This window comes from Euleptes europaea, chromosome 11 (genome assembly GCF_029931775.1).
Source record: "Euleptes europaea isolate rEulEur1 chromosome 11, rEulEur1.hap1, whole genome shotgun sequence".
Lineage (NCBI taxonomy): Eukaryota > Metazoa > Chordata > Lepidosauria > Squamata > Sphaerodactylidae > Euleptes > Euleptes europaea.
Genome location: NC_079322.1, coordinates 27,351,154 through 27,373,271, shown reverse-complemented (window position 1 = coordinate 27,373,271; position 22,118 = coordinate 27,351,154). Strand labels below are relative to the sequence as shown.

At 40.4% G+C, this 22,118-nt stretch overlaps 1 protein-coding gene across 8 annotated transcripts in view; it reads left to right on the top strand.

Annotated features, from left to right (window-relative positions):
* TRAK1 (trafficking kinesin protein 1) overlaps positions 1–21,008 on the top strand; it is a 90,839-nt gene extending 69,831 nt beyond the window's left edge. For 3 of the 8 annotated variants that reach the window (XM_056857562.1, XM_056857563.1, XM_056857558.1), the window contains 6 exons: positions 960–1,036; positions 2,115–2,348; positions 3,154–3,467; positions 6,011–6,226; positions 12,844–12,946; positions 20,210–21,008. In XM_056857562.1, coding sequence (XP_056713540.1) covers positions 960–1,036; positions 2,115–2,348; positions 3,154–3,467; positions 6,011–6,226; positions 12,844–12,946; positions 20,210–21,005 — 1,740 coding nt within the window. In that variant the 3' untranslated portion in view covers positions 21,006–21,008. Of the gene's footprint in view, positions 1–959; positions 1,037–2,114; positions 2,349–3,153; positions 3,468–6,010; positions 6,341–12,843; positions 12,947–16,111; positions 16,185–20,209 lie in introns of those variants that run through there. The other 5 variants (XM_056857559.1, XM_056857557.1, XM_056857556.1 and 2 more) reach the window with 2 other exon arrangements.
* Positions 21,009–22,118: the final 1,110 nt, after the last annotated feature.

The window sequence follows — 22,118 nt, the reverse complement described above, 5'->3', positions numbered from 1 at the left end:
GGAAAAAAACCACTCCCTCCACAAAGAAATCATGGTCATTCTATATGCTTGAGACTAGAGTGGGTATTACAGGAACTGGGTTTAAAGTGGTTTCAATCCTTTTGCTTGTCTGGACAGACTGAAATTAGTTAGGGGTGTCCCTGAGTCAGCAGTGTTCTGTAGGGATCTCCCCTTTTCTAAAGCATCTGATGCACTTTAATTGCACGTTTGATAAAATAGCCTCTTACTTCCAAAAGATGGCAAGCACTTATTGTGCCACATAAAATGTTTTAGTATTTAAATTGCCACAGACCTATGGCACTTTAAATACAGCAGCTGTACAAACTGCGGACTTAGGTGCTGTATAATTACATGCTGAAAAAGATTGATGTTCTATATTGTTTGTGCGTGGTATATTTAATCCCAAAACAAAATCTCTTGGATTTGACTCTTTGATGCTTTTTTTAAATGAAAAATTATTAAACTACAACAACAACAAAGAGGCAGAAAAGAAACAAAAACTCTTTCATAGTAGGGAACCCGCAAGTACTTGTGGGAGGGCACCCCACTTTCCCCTGTACCCCCCATAACTGCATAGATTTTGTGGAGCACAAATAGAAAAACGAGGTGTTTTCATTTGATAACTTAATTTGGAAAGGTATCCGCACAAATTATAAACTTACATAAATATAAATCAACCTATTTCATCTTAAAAACAGAATTGGCCATCTGTGGAGATTTTCTTTCCATATCCTGGGGAGAGGAGCCTCTCATAAGTCACTTTAGCAGAATCTCCTCCTTCGTAAAACAGAAATGGCAGCGTTTATCTTTGCTACGGGCAGGGTGATGGATTACTTTGTAAAGTATCAAAGCGCATAGAGGTTCCTCTTTAGGTGATCCGTATCTGCTTACCCTCATGATCCTCTCTACAGAAATAAAAGCAGGTGTTAATGAGATTCTGTTTAAAACTGTCTTGACAGGATTCTTTGGCTGCAGAAATCGAAGGATCAATGCGGAAAGAGCTGCATCTGGATGAACCCGACTCTCCCGACTTAACGTAGGCAAATGCATTGCAAAATATTGACACAATTGGTATTTTAACCAGGAAAAAAAAATAGCTCACCAGCTGCCATCTAGAGCAGTTTGTGTGTGTTTAAAGTGCTGTCAGGTCGCAGCCAACTTATGGCGACCCCAGCAAGGGGCTTTCAAGGCAAGTGATTAAGGAGAGATGGTTTGCCATAGCCGTCCTCTTTAGAGTCCTTCCTTGGAGGTCGCCCTTCCAAGTACTGACCCTGCTTAGCTTCCGAGATCTGATGAGATCAGACTATTCCATGTTGGCTCCCTCCCCCCTCTAGAGCAGTTTACAGTGGCCTTAAGGTGGCAGCAGTACTTTAGCCTTAAGTCACATAAGTATATACATCTTTTTTTCTTTATTCTGACAACACAAGCACCAGCAGGTCATACCTTCTGCCACTGCTGCATTTTTGGTGCAAGCTCAATAAGAACTTTTTAATTATTCCTCTTTCTCAGCGAAGACATTGGGGCTTCATGTTCCACTTGCTACAGGGAGAAGATAATGTACTAAGTGTGTTTTATTTCAGTACTGGGATCTCCTTGACTGTACAAGAGAGAATCCATTATTCTAGTGATCTCATTTCCGATAAAGGATCTTCTGGTTCTGGTTTTGTTCAAGAGAAGTAGCAATAAGTAGGGATGTGTGTGAGCCATCCGCATTCACAGCTCGGAATACGTTATCTGACACCAAATAGCAAGTAACACACTCAGTGGGAGCTTTCACACATGATGAATAATGCCCTTTCAATCCACTTTAAATGCACCTTAACAATGGTTTGCAAGTGGATTTTACCGTTTCACACAGTAAAATCCAGTTGCTAAGTGCATTGAAAGTGGATTATTCAGCATGTGTGAAAGTGCCCGGTGAGTAGCTTATCGTGAAGAATGTGGAAAATTATTATCTGAGAGCCCTTCTCTTTTTCTGCAGAACAATAAATAATATAGAAAGTTTTCCATTGCTAATGATAGGATTGAGTAGTCATAGGCCATGACATGGTGCCATTGCTGAACATAGAAGCACCTGGGTGACTTTTGATGATTTCTGCCTTTTTCTTTGTCAGCCATCACAAAAGAGTCTTTGACACGGTGCGAAACATCAACCAGGTGGTGAAGCAGAGATCCCTAACCCCGTCTCCAATGAACATCCCAGGATCCAACCAGTCTTCAGCAATGAACTCTGTCATTTCTAGCTGTGTCAGCACCCCACGATCCAGCTTCTATGGAGGAGACATCTCCAATATTGTAATAGACAACAAGACTAACAGCATCATCCTAGAAACTGAATCCGACTCTGGGTCAGTACTGTGCATATTGGCTGGCCTAAATTATTGACATGTACCCCTGGAACAAGAACAATTGTCTTTAGAATTCTTCTCTTCCTTTCAGTGATTTGTGCCACAAGTCTTTGTAAAGGTGAACCCGAATGGAGTGTCTAGGATTGTTAGATACTTGCATGCCCATATTGTTGTGTATTTCACTAATTTAATCATCAAAATAGTATTCAGGTAAATTGTTTTGGTATTGGCAATGGCTGTCAGATGGATCCAACCAGTTTTTCTGCTGTTGAAATAGGAAAGTGGCATCCTGTTTGACCACCCAAAGAGGTGGTCAAAGAATCTTGGGACCTGCATAAATAAAAACCATATAGCATGGGAGCAATATTATGGAGGGGAATTAAGTGAGATTGAGTGAAAAAGCTGCCTGTCCTTTGTAACTGAAACCAGGTTGAAGGTTTGATTTTTACCTTGGTAGATCACATTATGTTGTCCTCAGTTGGAGAGGGAAAAGGCAGCTTTTCCTGCCAACTACTGGTATGGACCAGGTTATAATATATGTATTGGCAAAACTAGTTTATGTTCTGCAAACCTCTATACCATGATACATGTTGATGGCTCCTAGATCATATGGACTCGTCTTTTAAAAAGTGTGTCTGGGACTACAGGTCAAGCAATTGTCCCGCTGTGTAGAATTGGAATCTGTGTAGAATTAGGATTTCAAATGCCAGCAATTTGGCTTTTCCCCTTAGACTCCTCTTGATGTGTATATGCAGAATATCAGTTAAAGTAAAAACTTATAAAGAGTGTGTTTGCTATCTCTTAGAAATGAAGAAAAGAAGAAACCTGGAACTCCAGGAACTCCTGGCTCTAGCGACCTGGAAATCGCTCTCCGAAGGCTGTCTCTTCGGAGAGAAAACTATCTGTCAGAAAGGAAGTTCTTTGAAGAAGAGCAGGAAAGAAAGCTGAGAGAATTGGCAGAGAAGGGTCAACTCCACAGTGGCACCGTTACTCCAACAGAGAGTATCATGTCGTTGGGAACTCACTCCAGGTTTTCTGAATTCACTGGATATTCAGGAATGTCTATCAGCAGTCGCTCATACCTCCCAGAGAAGCTTCAGATTGTGAAGCCTTTAGAAGGTGATAATAAAGCGCCTCGGCCTTTATCAGTTCTCCTTAGTGATGGTCTATGGTCTCTTCTCCACCAGCAGGAAGCCGGAAATCTCTGTAACACATATTCATTTTACTTTAGAGATAGCCATCCACGTTGCTTGTTCGAACTCTTTTAAAACTAAGAGTTTGGAGAAATTTTTTTGAACAAGTAACTTCCGGAGTACAATTACGTGTGCTGTGTCTAAATCATATTTCAGTCGAAAATCATATTTCAGTAGAATATTCTTATAACTCAGTATATTTCATTTGTTTTTCTATCCAGTCACATATTCATTCATTTCTGTGCACAGGAAGAAAGAGAGGGACTGGAGAGATCTTAGTCTGGAGCAATGGCTTTTAAATACTTTGTTCCGCTGTAGTGTTATTGCTAGGTGCTGAGGCAACATTCCCAAATCACTTCTACTTAACTTGTTCTGTGAATTTCCAAATGATTGCTACAAAACAGCACAATACATTTGACAATGGTAAAACCCATGTGTCAGTATTTTTAAGGAATTTGTATGGTGTATATGCTAAGAAAAGTTGAAGGCAGCAGGAAAAGAGGAAGACCCAACAAGAGATGGATTGACTCTATAAAGGAAGCCACGGCCCTCAATTTGCAAGACCTGAGCAAGGCTGTTAAAGATAGGACATTTTGGAGGACACTGATTCATAGAGTTGCCATGAGTCAGAAGCAACTTGACAGCACTTAACACACACACACACACATATGCACTACAATCCAATGCACAGTTAAATTTCATGAACGAAATAGACGGCACTTTTAAAAGTACTTAAAGGGGTGTTGCCTTACAGTCTTGGGGCCTGTAACTGTTGTGTATCTTTCCATTGCTTGTTTTAATTTTTAAGTCCATAGGCTAGTTCAAGATGGCAGTATCTTATCTGTTTTGACCAGTATAGGAGGAAAAAAGACCATAATACTAATTTTTTTTAATGGGAGGAAATACTTTATTTTGTGTGAAGGTTGCATGGCATGCATGTGCAGCCAGCTCAAAAGAATCAACAAGTAAGATCATCTTCCCTTTTTTAGTCAATACAGTGCTCCTCTGAAGTTCTTAAATCGCTTTAGAGGAAAAGAAAGCCTCCCTTCATTTACTAATCATTAGCCTTGTAATAGGTTTCTGTTATCCACTTATCTCTCCGCTTTCTTCTTCAATAAACTTTCAATCTCCACAATCTTTCTGTCTCTTGATTTTTTTTACTTTGTTTTGTTTTTTGCCATTTCTGTAGTTCATCTTTGAAATTTTTACCATGTGTTTCTTTGTTGTTGTTGTTGTTTTGTGAGGAAGAGTCCTTGTCCTCTTAGAAAAATATTTCCTCCTGACATTTGGAAGCCATGTTGGAGTAATATTTTAGAAGAAATTTTATTGTTTGATACTGACTGTAATCCATTGTATTTTACATTTGAGTGTCATGTTTATCAATATGCGTTGTGTCTACTTAAAGGGATGTTTACAATAGAATATTCAATCAAATCCAGTGTTTTGTTAAACTGCTTCCCGTGAAGACCATTGCTAGATGCAAAATTTGTTATGAAAGAACTGGTAATGGATTCTTTAGTTCCATGTAGGTAAAAATGAAAGACGGATTTGTTACAGATTAGCTGACAATATGGATACCTTTTGCCTTAAATTTTATGTCACATCAGTAAAAAGAAATGTTTTGACTCAATTGAGAGACGCCTTTCAAATTATATATAGAGTACATAGGATGCTAGGCCTCAGTGGAGACTATCCAGTTGTCTGAGCACAGTGGAACTGTATGGTTTTTCTTGTATTTAGGGAGGGTTCCCCCCCTCCAAATTAGGATACATTATATCATTTACAGGACAGTTGCTTCCTTAATTTGTGATGATGAGTCTTGAAGTCACTCTCTCATTTAAAAAAATTATATTACTAAATCTAGAACTGTGTTAATAATTTTCATTTTATAAATTATGGACAGAGGTCATGACTTGGCCCTCAATACAAAAATTCTGCCCGGTAAAATCCAACACGCTTCAGCTATTTTTCTTTTATATCATTATAGAGCTTGTATTGTTTTTGCTGTTATTTTGATCACTGGCCTCCTTTTAGCCTCCAGTAATAAATTCTAATCTCATGTATACCCTTCCTGATTTCTTCCTGTCATTTTAGTTTTCAAAAACAAATCCATAAATGTTTGGTGTCCACATGTTTGATAATTTGCCAATATAGGTGATTATTTTTTTTAAATCGTATTTTATCCCATTAAAGATAGGAGCGGCTGCAGTAATTGTCAGGAAATGAATTTATAGAACGTCGTTGCCGTCTTGATGTTGGGTCTTATCCACTCGCAATTTTAAATTTGTTAAGATGTGTAGCACCTTAGCATCCACCGTCGAAGATTCTTACAGAATTATGTTTGAAAATGAATGGTAATACAATAATAGCAGCTAGAATAAGGCCAACTGAGGACTTAATCCCACCTAGTCTTGGAGAGAGGTCCCCCTTCCAACAATCCTGACTTTCTTTGTTTTGTTACTTCCCAAGGTTCTGCCACTTTGCACCATTGGCAGCAGCTTGCTCAGCCTCATCTGGGGGGAATCCTAGACCCACGGCCTGGGGTTGTCACTAAGGGCTTCCGGACTCTGGACCTCGACGTAGATGAAGTATACTGCCTTAATGATTTTGAAGAAGATGAGACAGGTGACATTGCATTCAAGGGCCTAACTACCTCAACGCCAGTTCAGCACACTGAGACCTCAGGTGAGAGGTCCCAAGCACAAGTGACTGTTTCAGACAGCGAGAATTTCCCAAGTCGCTCAGAGGGTTTCCCAGAGGAGATGCAGGAACCTGCGACTGACGATGATGAGGGGTCTGGTGAGGGAACCGCATTAAGTCCAGTACAACTGCAGTGTTTACAGGATGTTGATTACTGGGCCATTCTCACATCACTCCAGAGCAGCATCCACAATGTTGCTTCGTGTGTAGCCGCTGCACAGTAGTGAATACATTAACACAATCTCGTTTCACAAGGACTTCTAACAAATCATTGCTGTTGCTTTGCTCATTTGTTTTATAAGTGCATGGTTATCTTCTGTTTTATAGGTTGATAGGAGAAGGCTGCTAAAAGTGTGTAATGTAGTTAGGTGCCAAGGGAACCAAGGAAAAGTTAGTTGTTTGTGTGTGTACATCCTATGCATCTAAGCGTACCTATGAATAATGGAAGCTCTCATTTTTGACTCCATCACTTTTAACAGGTTTGCCATTGCCTTCCTCTCCAAAGTCTTCCTTGTTGGTCTCCCATCCAATACGGCCCTGCTTAGTTTCCAAGATCTGACGAGATTGGGCTATACTCTACCATTCCAACACAAGCCTCTCTGAGCCTGAATTTTGTTGGTGAAGGGCGGGATATAAATTGAATAAATAAATAAGCATGGATAATAAGAGACATTGATAACCTATTCATACAGAAGAATCTGTGCATGTGAAAATGAAAAGAAATCTTGTGGCACCTTAAGGGCCATTAGATTTATTGCAGAATTTATGTGGTAGAGCCCACTTCATCATCAGATGCTGTTGCCTATGAAAGTTCATGTTGCAAGCAGTAAATCTGTTCATCTTCCATCTTCAGCGGAGCCCCACATTGGGACTGGGCATGCGCAGGCCAGTTACAGAGTAGAAATTTGTAGCTACTAAGGAACCAGTGAGGGACTTGAAGTATGCTTCGAAACTTTTTTGTTTGTTTGATTTATTGTGGTATAAAATTTCATAGATTTATTCCCTTTATTTCTGTTCTTTATGCTTGTGGACCAACGGGTCATGAGCAAAACAAATCCAACAAATTCAGTAATACAGAAATAACCGAACATACAGAAATAAAAGATCTAAGGTATACAGTTAAAAGAAAGTATCATTAAAAGCCACAGATAAAAATTTTTTGCCCCGGTGCGGGTTACATTTGGATCAGTATCAGCCAATAGCTTTGTAACTATCTCTTATTTTAGGGCAGATTCCCATTTCTGAATGTATACTGTGATCCATTTATCTCTGGCGAAGATCATGCTTTTTACAATCAATTTAAAAAATGCCAAACAGTGTCCAAATTCCTTGATTTACAATCACAAAATCGTTCAGAAAAGGGGATCCCTGAAAACCTGCCAGCTAATTCCCCCAATGATAGTGCATTTAATCTGGCCTTGGAGAAAAGTATTCTATATTTGGGAACAGTTAAACATTTACACTAAGCAGATAGAATCCTTGGAATGGGGAGGCCTGTTCAAATGTTGCTTATGTAATGTTACTTTTAAAAAAATGAAAGTTGGGTGTTCAGAGAACCTGATACTATAACAATGCTGCTTTCCAATAGCATCCAAACTGGGCAAACAAGCAGCATTTAAGTGACTTATATAGTGTGTTAATCCACAGTGGGTTTTGTCTATTTTTTAAGACAACCCAGTTTAATACAGTGCAGATGAATTGTCTTTTAAGTTATCATTCCTGTAAAAGCCAGAAAAAGGGAGCAATAAACCATTCTTAGAGATAGCGATGGGACAAGATCCCATTTGGTGGATACATTTCCACTACTTTAACATTCTCCACTTCTGAAATGCTAGTGTATTATAGTAAGCAAAGTTTTTATTAAGTTTTTATTAAGTGATAAACTTGTTCTGTAAATAGATTTTTCTGTGACCCTCCCCCAATTATTTAAAAAACTGCAATAATTTTCTGAATTTTGTAACCAGTTTGGAATTTGGGGTTAAGTTGGATGGGTCTGTAGGGCTTTGTCTGTGCATTTTCAGTTCTTGCCCTTCAAAGGTATACCTTCTTTAACTGCTCGAAGACGGAATGTTCACATCTGTTCTTCGTTACGCATTACTTTGGTCCTGCTTAAGCAATTAATTATTTCCAATCACATTCTAAAATTAAAGATTATAAGCAGATCTGTTCCAAGCACAAAATATTATATTTTAAATGAAGTAATATGGATTGTTAAAGAAGCAGTGAAAATTTTAAATACTTTTTGGGGGAGGGAGTGCAACATTTTCACTTCTGGCCACCTGAAGGCATAAATCCAATGGTGGTAAAAGTCAGAGTTAACTACTTAATTCAATCACTGTCTTTAAACCAATGCGAATTTAGCATTATCCAGTGTAGTGGGTATTTTGATCGCTATGCAACGTAAATATATATTTTGGTGCGTCTGTTTTTGAACTAAGGCAATTGGTTCAGAATCACAATAGTAGTCATATTGAGACTTTATGCCACAAACCGCAAACTGCTCAAAGGACTGAAGAAGATATTGATGCTTTCAGAACTCTGAAATGTTTGCACGCAATATATATAAAGTGTTAATGTCTATAATGCTTGGAGATATTGCCTTGTAACTTCATGTGAAATCTTACGCACGCGGGTCAGATTCTGGTATTTAGAGGTCTCCACAATCCTTTCCAGCAGCACTGCAAAGGCTAATCCAAAACCCTGTAGCAGAGAAAGAGAGGTTGCCAGAATGGTTGGGTGCCAGACCTGTTTTGGAGAGGATTAACCACTGCAACTGTTCAACAATGTCCCAGTGTTGTGGTGGGCACTGGACTTTATCGTAGCTGTGGTTGGGTCTTTGAAGGCCACGGGATGTATTAGAACACATTCCTGTCTTCAGGAGTCCACACAAATTACCTTGGCTTAGTAGCCGAGTCTTGCATCTTTGGTTTGTGTGTCTAGCCTAATATGCAGTTGCTGTTTATATTAACTTGGCATAAGGATAAAATCCTGGGGGGGGGGGATTTCATGCATTTTTGGAAATCTGATCGTTTACAGGAAGTTTACTCTTTTGTATTGTGTTCAAAGGGCAGAGAATGCTACAACCGTGTGAAAAGCTACGCTGTTGACTACGGGAAGATGCTGTTTATCCAGGTTTCCCTAGTGATATTTTCGCAGGATTGGGCCTCTTACTGCCAAAGCTGATTTATCTTTGATTCTTAAGCTCTTCTTATTGGGCTCAATTACCACTTTTAGCAGCCTTTTCCTATCTTGCATATTCATTAACATTTACTTACGTGTTTGGTTAGGGATTTTTTCTACTTTTGCTCAGTAAAGCTGGATCTCTTCTGATACAAACATATGGGAAAACAAAATTGGAATGGATGATGGAGTCAAGGGGAGAATAGCAATAGTTCCTATGCTGAAATCTAATGAGTGTGCAATCTAGAATAGCAATCTAGAATAACAGTCTTGTGGTGTAAGAGTTCCTAGATTGAGGCTTATGTGCAATAAGTCTTTTAGATGCCACAAGGAGTCTCTTGTTTCTGCTCTCAGACTAACAGCTACTCCTCTGGAATTTAATCTAAAACTATCCTTGCTTTGGTCTTTTTTTTTATTACGTAGCACTGATTTGTGTCAAGTCCTCAGATGTTTGTCTCCCAAATAACTTCTTTTCTCATTGATTATTTGAGATTTTCTCTAGCATTTACCATCTTGCTTACTCCATGATAATGAAGAGAATCATGATTGCTAGGTCCTGCCCTTTCTATATTAATTAATTTACATTGTGTATGTTAATCCCTGAGGCAGGGCCCCCCACATTTGGAATTCTGACACAGCATGGTAGGCACAGCAGCAAAATTGTTGCCACAAAATGGCTGCCACAGGAGGTGGAGCCAGCCACACAAAATGGCTGCCACAGCTTAACTTCAGTAACACAGTGTAGCTCTTTATGCTGTGTTGGGAGCTGCTGCCGAATCAACATTTAAAAAAATCTGCATAGCCAATCAGAAGCCTTTCTGGGTGAAAGCTCTGTCTTGCCCCACCTATTTCCTATAAACAGTTGGCAGGCGCCCAAGGGTATTGGGGACCCCACTATGAGGTGTCAGAAGCATCAACTATCTGTTCTTGAAGATAATTTTTTAAACCTTGTGTTGACAGCCGTCTTAGAATACATAGCAGTATTGTGGTGGAGCTCTTGCGAAGATACAGAACATGAGCTCGGTTTTGAGACACTATCATTTATTTGGGCACAGTCACCTGTCAGCTTCTCACTTTTTTATGCACATAGTTGTACTGAGGGTCGGCATGGCTGCACATGAGACTTTTTTTTAGTTATGATTTCTTTTTTTCTTGCCTTAAACCATAGAAGAAATGTGAGCCCGGCAAGGGAAGACCTTTGTGCATTTCTCAGCCTCTCTAAAAGTTCAGAGTGGTTTGTGGGTATCTGGTTTGTCAAGCCGTTGTGTATGTCCTGTCTCACTAAAATATGACCTGCACTTTGGGGAAAATGTTGAATGTTGGGAGAAAGGAAGCATAGTAGCAGGGAATCTCACCAGCATGTGTGCTTGCGCATGTTTTAACGCCACTAACACAAAAGCTTGGTTTACTAAGCAGGACAACCTATGCAATCATGATCTCTTTGCTGTGGTCTTTAACTTTGGATTGTACTTCAATGAACTTGTTGGGTGCATGGCCCCTCTCAAATTGTTTTGAAATGATCCATAAAGTATGTCAGATGGGAAAAGATCAGTGCGATTGTATCCATGTGTGACAAAGATTATGGGGAAGGTGATAGTGGTTAAAATATGTTATTTGCATGCAGTCACTTCTTTACTATGCTCATGGGGTCTTAAGGCAAAAAAGATACACTTCCTTACTAGTCTGCTTATCTTTACATGAAACTTTCCATTTGATTTAACTCACCTTCCCTTTTGCCGTGGTTACTTTATATAGACCTTTAGTTTCCTGGGTACTCATTTTTCTGACCTCAGAAGGATGGAAGGCTGAGTCAACCTTGAGCTGGCTACCTGAAACCGACTTCCGTCGGGATCGAACTCAGGTCGTGAACAGAGCTTTTGACTGCAGTACTGTAGCTTATCACTCTATGCAATGTCACCCCATGGGTCAGTAATGACCCGATGCTTGCGCAGGGGACTACCTTTACCTTTTTAGTTTCCTAGGCTCACATTCTGTCCTCAGCCATTTTTTATTTACTCTACTTTTAAGTAATGTGCACCTCTACATCTGCAGGTGTACATGTGCGCACACATGCACACACACACACACACCTTCACAGACTACACAATGGGAATGTACCCCTTTTGAAAATCACATTGACTTTCACTCCGCAGTGGTTTTGCAGGTGAGGGGCTTTTAAACCAAGATGGGAGGATATGGAGTTGTTTTCAGTGCATACAAGATTCACAATACTTATTGGATATCAACAGTATTTTTAATACCTTATGGTATTTTCCTTCACATCTCTGTAGTTTTCATAGGCTTGGAATAATGCAAATGAATTTGTCACACATAGTAAGTGGAAATAGACCTTTTCGTTCAAACATAGGGTGAAATATGAGGAGCATATTTTGAGCTGAAGTAGTATGAGGAGAAGGCTTAATGGAACTTTGAGTGACGTGACATACTTTATGGCCAGTTTCAATGTGTATTCTACAGATGCACTTCATAGCAATTTATAGTAAAGAACTAGATAAAATTCTGATCTGATCCAGACGATGTCACTGTTCTGCTGCCTCTTTCCCTGCATCCTTGGTGTCATAGAAAATGTTTATGAATGAATGCACATAATTGCTATCTGGTGCAGCTGCGAATGTTCTGTCCATGGTCGTGGGAGGAGGGCAGAAGCCGAGGAAATATTGCAGATGGACAGTAGTGGATCCAAAATGGTTGACCTTGTCTTTGTTTGGATTCGAAAGTGATATGTTTTATCATTATTTCTTAAACCCACTTTAGTGTTTGCCTCTTAAGCTTCTGGCATATGTAGTTGGATCCATTACTGAAACAAAATGTGATTGGAATACTCTTGCCTGGATCCATGTGGGGGAAGCTGAAATGATTGTTCTTAATGTTGCAGTGGCCTACAGGTACCATGAGGTCTTCTTTATAAAGAGATCTTTTAGATTTTTCTACCAGTCTTGCCACATTCAAGTGAGAAAAAGAAATAGCTATTTAGCAAGAAGTAATCCTATCTGGGGTCCTTCCCACATGCTGCTCTGTTATCAGAGTGGCGTGGGAAACAGTCATAGGGGAGCACCAGCCATGCTGCTTCTAAAATGTAAGAAATGGCGTTTAGGAGCAAGTGGTTTCTAGGCATGCTGTTAGCAGGATCGGACAGCCTCATCAAGAGATCCATGTCAATGTAAAACCTTAATGATCACTCCAGTAGAATCAAATAAGTGCCACGAGTGTTTACAAAAGTTGCCTAAAATACAGATAATAAGTAAGTAATTCTGGAACCTGCTACATTTCACCTTCCTTGCACAGATCCCGCGTGAAGTATTTCATCATTTTTTTTACATCTGTTTGAGCACAAAAGAACTTATTTTTTTCTTTTTGTTTTAAATATAAATGCAAAGAATGTGCTTTTTCCCCAAATGTAGTACATCATCCTGGGAAGTGCATGTCACAAACCAACTCCACCTTCACCTTTACCACCTGCCGCATTCTGCATCCTTCTGATGAGCTCACACGAGTCACTCCAAGGTAAGGGGTTCCAGCGAGCTATCATGTCTCTCTGGAGCAGGAAAGCCTAAGTCTAGCCAAGTAGGGGAGAGCATTTCACCATCACCTATCTCAGAACTCTGTAGGCTCAAAGCTTCACCTGGCCCAGTTCACCTTCACCCTTCTTGTAGTGGTTGTGTATCCAAAATCATCAGAGAAATCCAGAATATGTTTCTGTGTCATTAATCACTATTAGGTATGAGTCTGTCCAGGCTTAACCCAAATGATTAACTACTGGGGTTGTCAACCTCCAGGTTGTAGCTGGAGATCTCCCGTTATTACAGCTGATCTCCAGGCAACAGAGATTAGTTCACCTGGAGAAAATAGCTGCTTTGGAAGGTGGACTCGATGGCATTATACCCCATTGAAGTCCCTCCCCTCTCCAAACCCTGCCATCCTCAAGCTCCACCCCCAAAATCTCTAGGTATTTCCCAACCCAGAGCCCTATTAACTACCAATAATTTAAGAAGGAACTCCCATGTAATTTCACCTCCCATTGAAACATGATGTAACTTTTGCATATGGAATAAGAGAGAAAGGGCTCAAGGTGGGATGGAATTCCAAACCTCTTCTTTTCAGGCAGACATAAAGCCTCCCATTTCTGTTTCAATGTATGAATATCCCAGGATGGAACAGGGTGACACCAGTATTGTGAACAGTTACTAAGACCTTCTCCTTCTTGTCTGGGCAAGGGTAACTGGAAATAGCTCCAGTCTCAACAGAGCTTTCAGCTGTTGGAAGGAAATGAAGCTGCCTTTAGGAAGGGCGACATGAGAATGACTTTGGTTCTGTTTCAGTAAGGCTAGATGGAATAGGACCTCAGTTGTTCTCATTTAGCCTTTCATAAAGACAGCTTTGTTTTCCTCTGCCCCGTCAGTTGGAGCTGAAGGAGACAGGCTGTCTGGAGGCAGGAGTATGGAGCAGGGGCTTCCTCTTCCCTCAGCCACTAAAGCCCTAAAAAGCTGCTGCTCCACTGGTCCCATGCTCCTCTCCACTGCCCATCAACCTCTTCTGGCTTCACAAACAGCTTTGGCCAGAACAATCCTGGAAGATGGGAAAAGGTTCTGCTGGGATTGCCTGGCACTTACATACCGAGAATGTTTGGAAACGTTTGAAAACTATGCCCAATATTAAGCCATATTCATTAATATGTTTGCCTTTATAGCAGCTCGATGATTACTAATGGTAACTGACTGAAGTGATTTCTGTATGTGAATACCTTATTCCAAGTTGCCAGAGAATAGCAGCGGTTTTGTACCTAAAGGTGATAACTGAACCATCGGCCACCCTGAGCCTGGCCTAATTTGAATCGAAACCATCCTGCTTCCATTTTTTTCACTCACTTTGAGCACCGCACAGAGGCTTTAATGGGATTGTATGTCTCAGAGCCACCAACAAAGTCAGTGAATATCTTTAGGGAGACCTAATTACCTTTGGCTCCTATGCTGGTCCATTGTCCAAGAATAGATCTCACCCCAGAAAAGCCAGGGGAGACATTCTAAATCTGTGGGGCCAGCATGGTTAAGAGTGGTGGACTCTAATCTGGAGAACCGTGTTTGATTTCCCACTCCTCCACATGAAGCCAGCTGGGTGACCTTGGGCTATTCACAGTTCTCTTATAGCTCTGTCAACCTCACTTACCTCACAAGGTGTCTGTTGTGGGGAGAGAAAGGAGATTGTAAGGGTTTTTGTGAAGATAAAATTGAGAACAAATGTTATCGGTCCCCATTCGGGAAAAAGGGCTGGGTATTAATGCAATAAATAAGTAAATTGTTCCCCAATTAAAAGGAACCGTAGACTGTTAAAAAGTCTGAAGTTGTTCCTAGGAAAATATTTGAAAATGCTTTTGGCTTTGTGTTCCTAACAGTCAAAATGAGCCATGTGTCAGAGACAAAAAAAAACCTTATGAAAAATGATACAGCTGCCTCTTAAATGTTAAGTGTACAAATAAATTCCTCTCAGATTGTAAATTTGAATGAGTCAATGATATCAAAAAATGTATAACAGCAGCATCCCCATAAGAAACCTGTTTGTGAAGTAACATTCAGATCATTTAATACAGATTAGTTATGATGTAACACTGCAACCAGCGCTTCATCAACCAGGGTAGTCAGCGTTTACAAAAGAGATCTATCTGTTTATCCTCAAATCAGTTTTAAAAGGTAGGCTGCAGGTATAACTCACAGTCTCAGATTAATCTTGAATGCAACATAATGGATTTTTGGACGATAACTGGAAGGCAGGGGTGAAAATCACCTTGTGTTTTACCAGCCCTGAGAGAAATTATGCTTTGGTAATATTTAGAGTTCTTTTTACATAAAATAAAGTGATTTGTGAATGCCTCCTTAGCTCTAGCAAAGGAATTAACAGGCAGGCAGGAAGTCTCCCTCTTCATGCTCTGAGAGGGAAACCTATCCTAACAAGACAGGAGATGTAATGTTATATCCTTCATATATATATTGCATTCATCTGTCAGCTCTCCTCACATTTTTCTCTCTCCAACCTTGTGCAGGAAAATGGGCTTTTCTGCCCCAGGTTTTTGCTCCAGCTTGGCTTCTTAACCGCATCATGCCCCCCCTCCCTTTTCCCTGCCGGTCATTTAGTCGCATCAAGTGGTTTTCTTATGTTTTTTCAGACAACTTTTGTGGCGGTCTGGAAAACGCTGGGAAAACTTGGTGGGGAAAAGAGCACAAAACCTGCAAGCGATAACTCTGTGTAAGAGTGGGGGAAAGCGGCTGCAGTTAAGAAAGCAAGACGGACCCAAACCCTGTTAGAGAAAGCCCGATGACTTAACAAACATTGCTGCATAAAACATTGGAAAAAGATAATGTGATTCCTTTGGGCCAGCAGGCATGTGCTGCAATCACGGGCAGAGCGAATCGTGGCCACGATTCTTTTTCCAGTGTCACTGTTGCAGGCTTGATGAGAACTTCTTTCCCCATGATGTTAATGTCTGTAAAATGCAGTTGTTGCTTAAGCAGAACAATGAATGTACTCGGGTCGCTTGAGCTTAGCTCAAGCGAGTTGTCGTGAGGTTTGCTGTCCCGGCGCTCGTTGCTGACTCCGAAACAGCAACCAAGAATGTTATCAGGCCACAAGGGCCGGAGAAGAAGACCTTCCTAAACTATGAATGATGCTTCTTCACAGGTCATGTGAGGAAGACGATGAAACTGCTTTATATCACCTTATGCTGAGAGGAGATGTAGGGCACACAATATGACCACCGTGACAGGGGGTGAGCAGCACTGCCAAGCAATCTCTGTGCTGGCGGAGTCATATAGAAGGAATGCTAGTGTTTGTGGCACCAGCTAACTCAAAGACTTCTTGTTATCAACTCTTCTCCCTTTCCACTCTAACATGACATTCTAACATGAGGTGACCTTCTAACCCAAGTTCTAAATTAGTATATAGTGAAGTGCTGACTTTCTGTAATCTTAACACTGACTGGTGGGCATGAGGCTGCTTTGGGTACTCCTTTCTTTTTTTCTTTTCAGGATGGGCTTTGGCTATTCCCTCCTCTGTCCAACGAGGCCCTGCTTTTTAGCAGAGGATTATATTGCCAGCCGAGAAAGCTTTTGGCATTCTTGCCCATCAGTGGGCTCAATTTATGCAATCCTACTAGTCAACTTTATCTAATTTTATCTTTAGGGTATTTGCTGCAAAGTCGTCTTATATCTGAAATTATATTTAAATATAATGTGAAATGAATCTGTTTCTGTTTGTGCAGCACCATCAATGTGTTATGACATTTTAGCAAGTAACATGAATGAATAAGTAAGTACAGGACGTAGAAGAGGTTGAAAATGTTTTAAGATCATGCCCACTCTTATGGGTATGCACGCAAATTAAAAGAAATGCTCCCTTCTCACCTTCTAGTTCCTCCCTCTTAGACATTACTGCTCCTTCCTTCTTCCTGTTGGCAAACCATAGCTTGCTGTTGCATGCAAAATGGGCAAACTATGGTCTGCACAAACAATAGCCTGCCTGGAAACCAGAACTGCAAACTACAGTTTGAATGTGATGGCATATGCTGGTTTGCCAGCAAATGAACACTTCAGAGGAAATCTGAATACATGAGGAAGAAGAGAGGCAAATGGGAGCCTGAGGCTCATCCAATTTGCACCAAACCATAGTTTGTCATCATGTCCTAACTGAACCATAGTGTAGTGGTTTTGATGTAGTGTGCATACCAGAAGTTCTTACCTAGAGAGGAAAGTCCCAGACACTCAAAGACACCTCTGGTAGCAGACTCCAAGGATGATAAAAACTTTTGGGAAACCATTGGACACTTTGACCCTTTCTTCCTCCCTTTAACAAGAACTGAACTCTTCTAAATTTTGGGAATGCAGAGGAACAGGACCAGCATTATTTTTGCTTCAAGTATAGTACAGGTTGAGTATCCCTTATCCAGTCATCCGATATCTGGACTGATCCAAAAACCGGACATTTTGAGCTGGCATGCAGGCATTACTCACAGGCCCTCAACAGTGCCATTTGATGGTTCAGTGTACACAAAATTATTAAAAATATTGTTTAAAATTATATCCAAGTTATGCATATAAAGTATATATAAAACATAAACAAGGGATACGCAACTTGTAATCTCACTTGTCCAAAAATGACTTATATTTCTCAGTACTGTACCACGTTTTGCTAGATTCAATTTTGCTGTTATTGAAAGAAACAGAAAAGGGCGTCTTCATTCTGTTGAGAGGACTTGACTCAAGGGAATGCTGATTTCACTGTGGAATCCTTCTGGATTCAAACCAGTCATGCATCAGTCGCAGATTTCTGCCAGTTTCCCTTTCTCATTCCAGTCCCATAGACCCCCGACTCTCAGAATTTCCTTTTTTTGAGAGAGAGGGAGAGAGAGAGGGAGAGAGAAGAAGAAGAAGAAGAAGAAATGGCTACAGCAAGGAGGAGGCAGTAAAGATTTTTGGAAGCATGCTTGCAGTTCTCTGGATCCAACCATGGGCTACATCCACACATCATTGGATATTGTGTGGTTGTCGTGCTGTAGCAACTGGATTGTCTTTTCTACACAGGAAAATCTAGTTGTGAATTATTGCTATAGCTCAATGATATGTGGATGCAGTGATTTAGTCAAAAGGAGGGGGGAAAAAGAACTGTTGCTACCCAGTAGCTTTCTCTTGAATGTGCATGAGACGATAGGGACATCAGCAAAGAGCCTAGGCAAACAAATCTCTACTTAGCTGGCACGGGAAATGTCATATTTGGCACTAGCCAAGTGTTTTTGAGAAGGGTTGTTCCACAGTCGTGGTACCACCACAGAAAAAAGTCCTGGCCTGTGTGGTCATCCATTTAATTTGAGATAATGGGGCACAAGGGCTACAGACAATGAGTACAGTAATCCAGCACATAGATTCACATACTAAAAGTATTGTTGCAAACAAAGCTGCATATGGGCCAGTATTCCCAGTAGAGTTGTGAGTCCTGTGACCACAGAGGTCGAAAATGGCCGCCAGTTGGATCTGCGCTGAGCCCGGTTCCCAGATTCAAAAGAACATTTCCCCATGTGTTCATGGCCCTACTTTTACTACACGAAATTAACTCTCACCAATGCATCTGGTATCAGCAGAGTGTGATTTTTAAAAAATGCAGTAACTCTCAAATCTGGATCTCTTTAAAGTTAACTGGAACATTGCTCACTAACATGGCAGTGAGGTCTTTGCTCTCTGCATTCATAATACTTAAGAACATATAACAGTACTTGTAATAGTTGTGATATTAGAGAACTTCAGAATTTACGATTGGCCAGCCAGGAATCATAGGTTGCTCTTTTTCCCATTGTCAACTGAATTTATTCATAGTTGATTCTCCACTAAATATGAATTTGCAAAAGGACCAGCAGGTTGGGAAGAGAGATGCAAGTGCCCGCTATTAACAGTTTCCAGTAGAGTTGACCAAGCATTTAGATAGACCTGCATGTGTGTGTGTGTGTGTGTTTGGTTTTCGTTTTCGAGTGCACACTGCCTGTTCATCATTAATGGCATTGAGTTCTGATCAGAATTTTCTGACACGTTGCTTGAAGTTTGGGTGTAGGGGGCTGGAGTTTTGTGTAAGGATAGTAGCTTTCAGCCATAACCATCATACACAAGTCAGTTTTTATTATAGAGCTGATATCTTGGAATGTTGTAATTTCTCCAACTAACTAGAAATTGGTAAAACAGTTTTGGGGTGTCTGTGCCAGTATAAGAGTTCATAAATTCCACTAATATTAACTTAGGTGTCAGAAGCTCAAAGCATTCATTTCTGACCTTTCTTTTCTCATATATACTATGTTTAATTGTTGAGTATTATTTTAACTACATTCAGATAGAAATAAATTGGGGTGATGAAAGAAACTGACATAACATAAATTGCATCCTCTTACCAAATATTGGTATTTTATGGTATATAGAAAGAAGGTTGCTTTAGGCAACCAGGGAACAAAGGTCACTTTCATACTTGACTAACAATGCAATCCTAAAGAGAGTTACACCAGTCTAAGTCCATTCATTTCAATTAGTTTAGACTGGAGTTACTCATAGGATTACACTGTAAATATATCAGTTTTGCCTTCCCCTAACCTCTAATTTAACCACTTATATGAGCTAAAATGTACATTTGATTTTTAAAGCAGCCATGTTCTACTGTGTGTCCATCATTGATAGCTTTCAGAGATGCACAAAAGAGGCCCAAAGGCACTTCTAGAGTTATGTGGCTACAGCCTGCTTGAATAGAGAATGTAGTTAGAAACCTCATATAGAAACATTGGGCAGCTTCTGTCACCATTCGCTTTCCTTCTCCGTTAAGTAACCAGGAGTTTGGAACAAGTACTGGCTTTATTGCGGCCTGTGATAAAACCCAGAAAACGTGCCTGTCCTGTTATGCTACATCTATATCCTGTTGACTTATAAACACCTGTTGTCAAATTATCAATTTGTTTGTTGCAAATGCATATCTTATGCCTGTTTATTGGCCAAAATGAGTTTATGAGAACATGAGCCAGTGTAAGAATACACTGTATTCTTAGTGTGCCTGAGAATGGCTTTGGGGGAATCATTAATCCAGCCATCCTAGAAAAACAGGACCTGTAAAGCTGACTGTAGATAGAGAGATACATGATAGAGAGATAGAGATAGACATGTTGATAGAGACAGACATGTTGATAGAGAGAGAGATGCTTGAATGTTAGGATTTCAAATGGAGAACATTCACTTGACATTCTGTCTTTTGTTACAGCCTTAACGCAGCACCTACTCCAGCTTGTATCAGCGTTGGCAATTTGAAAGGCACTCCAGTGGCTACACCATGCACTCCACGGCGTCTGAGTTTGGTAGAATCCTCCACCAACCTTCGGGAGTCCACAACTACTATGAGCACATCCTTGGGGCTTGTTTGGCTTCTCAAGGAGCGCGGGATATCAGCAGCAGTGTACAATCCGCTGAGCTGGGACCGAGCTGGCAGGAGCACCCTCCTGAGCACACACTCTCCAAAAATGGCTGCCATTCCTTCCACCCCTCCCAATTCACCTATGCAGACACCTTCTTCTTCACCGCCATCTTTTGAATTCAAATGCACGAGCCCCCCTTACGACAACTTCCTGGCTTCCAAACCGGCCAGTTCCATTCTGAAGGAAGTGAGGGGAAAAAAGAATATCAGGAATATTGAGAGTCAGACAGATGTGTCTGTCTCCAACCTTAACCTAGTAGACAAAGTTAAAAAGTTCGGGATCGCCAAAGTAGTTAGCTCGGGGCAAGCACAAGCTCCTATGGTAACTGACGATCGAGGACCTCTTCTCTGTGGGGCGCAAAGACCAGTCAAGGCCTTCGTTCCTGGGGGCCTCATGCCAGAAGGCTTGCCTTTGGGTCCGGCTGTAACGGGTGCTATTGGGGGCATTCAGTTGAACAGTGGCATTAGGAGGAATCGCAGCTTCCCAACCATGGTGGGTTCCAGTATGCAGATGAAAGGGCCATCCACTTTAACTCCGGGCATCCTAATGGGAGCTAAGCTCCCCAAACAAACTAGCTTACGATGAAAGGCTTAAATGTGTATGGCTGGTCTTCTCAAGAGGTACCAAGAATCCTCCTTCAGACTCTTTTTTTTTTTTTTTTTTTTTGAAAAATAAGGTTTTTCTTCCATTTGCTGTTGAGTTTGACAAATCAACTTTGTGCCTAATGGGGAAAAATGAGTAAACTTTGTACAGAATGTAAATATTAACCAGATGTATTATAAATGAATCATGACACTGTTTTTGACAATTTAACTAGCTAACCTTTTGAAAGGGTGGATTTTTCTTTGCACTGAAAAAAAGCAATCCTTGGATAGAAAAACTAACGGATTCTCTTGACGTCAGAACTCAGCCTCATCAAGAAAGAATTACCAATCATGCTTTCATATTTGTCAATTGTCAGCACGCACTGAGTAACTTTCATAAGCGCAGGAATTGTTGATGTTCATGATGTGTTGAACAGAGCAAGTAACTTAGTATTCCAACATTTTGTTTTGCCTTTGTGGAGGGGAGAGAATAGGCAGACTCACAGCTCTTATGCCTAGCCAGTGAAAGGATTTTTTTTCTTATACAATAAACTTGAAATAACATGTTTTAGAATGACCGCTAGGCCTGCTAGGAGCCTAGGGGAAAGGACAGCTGCTGCTGTTTCTAGAACGTTCGTGTTCTGTGTTAATTTTATGTTCAGTACTGCACTGGATTGTCAAAGGGAAAAAAATGCTTTAATTGCAGACACTGAGAACATACCCCTTGCAACAAAATTCCTTAGAATTATTTCTTGCTTTCATGAGGTCAAAATAATAGCCTCAGCCTCGAGAGCCAAAGTTACTGAAAAAAGTTGATTGTGACTATGGTCAAAATGAAACGTAGATGAATGTACTGGCAATGTGTCCTTAGAGAATAATTAGGAAAAAAATATTTAGTGAAAGCGGTGCAAGTGAAGGAAAATGAAATTTTAGTTGCCTTTCATCTTCTGTCCAGATTTTGAAGTATAAAAATGATCCAGTGAATAGTTTTTTAAAAAGGATTAGACTATTTCTTCTTCTATTTCTACTGATAACAGTTTTTCTTTCCTGTATATGTTTCCATATCAGCTAGATATTATTAGTGAATGGCTTTACTTCACCTGCCTAATACCAT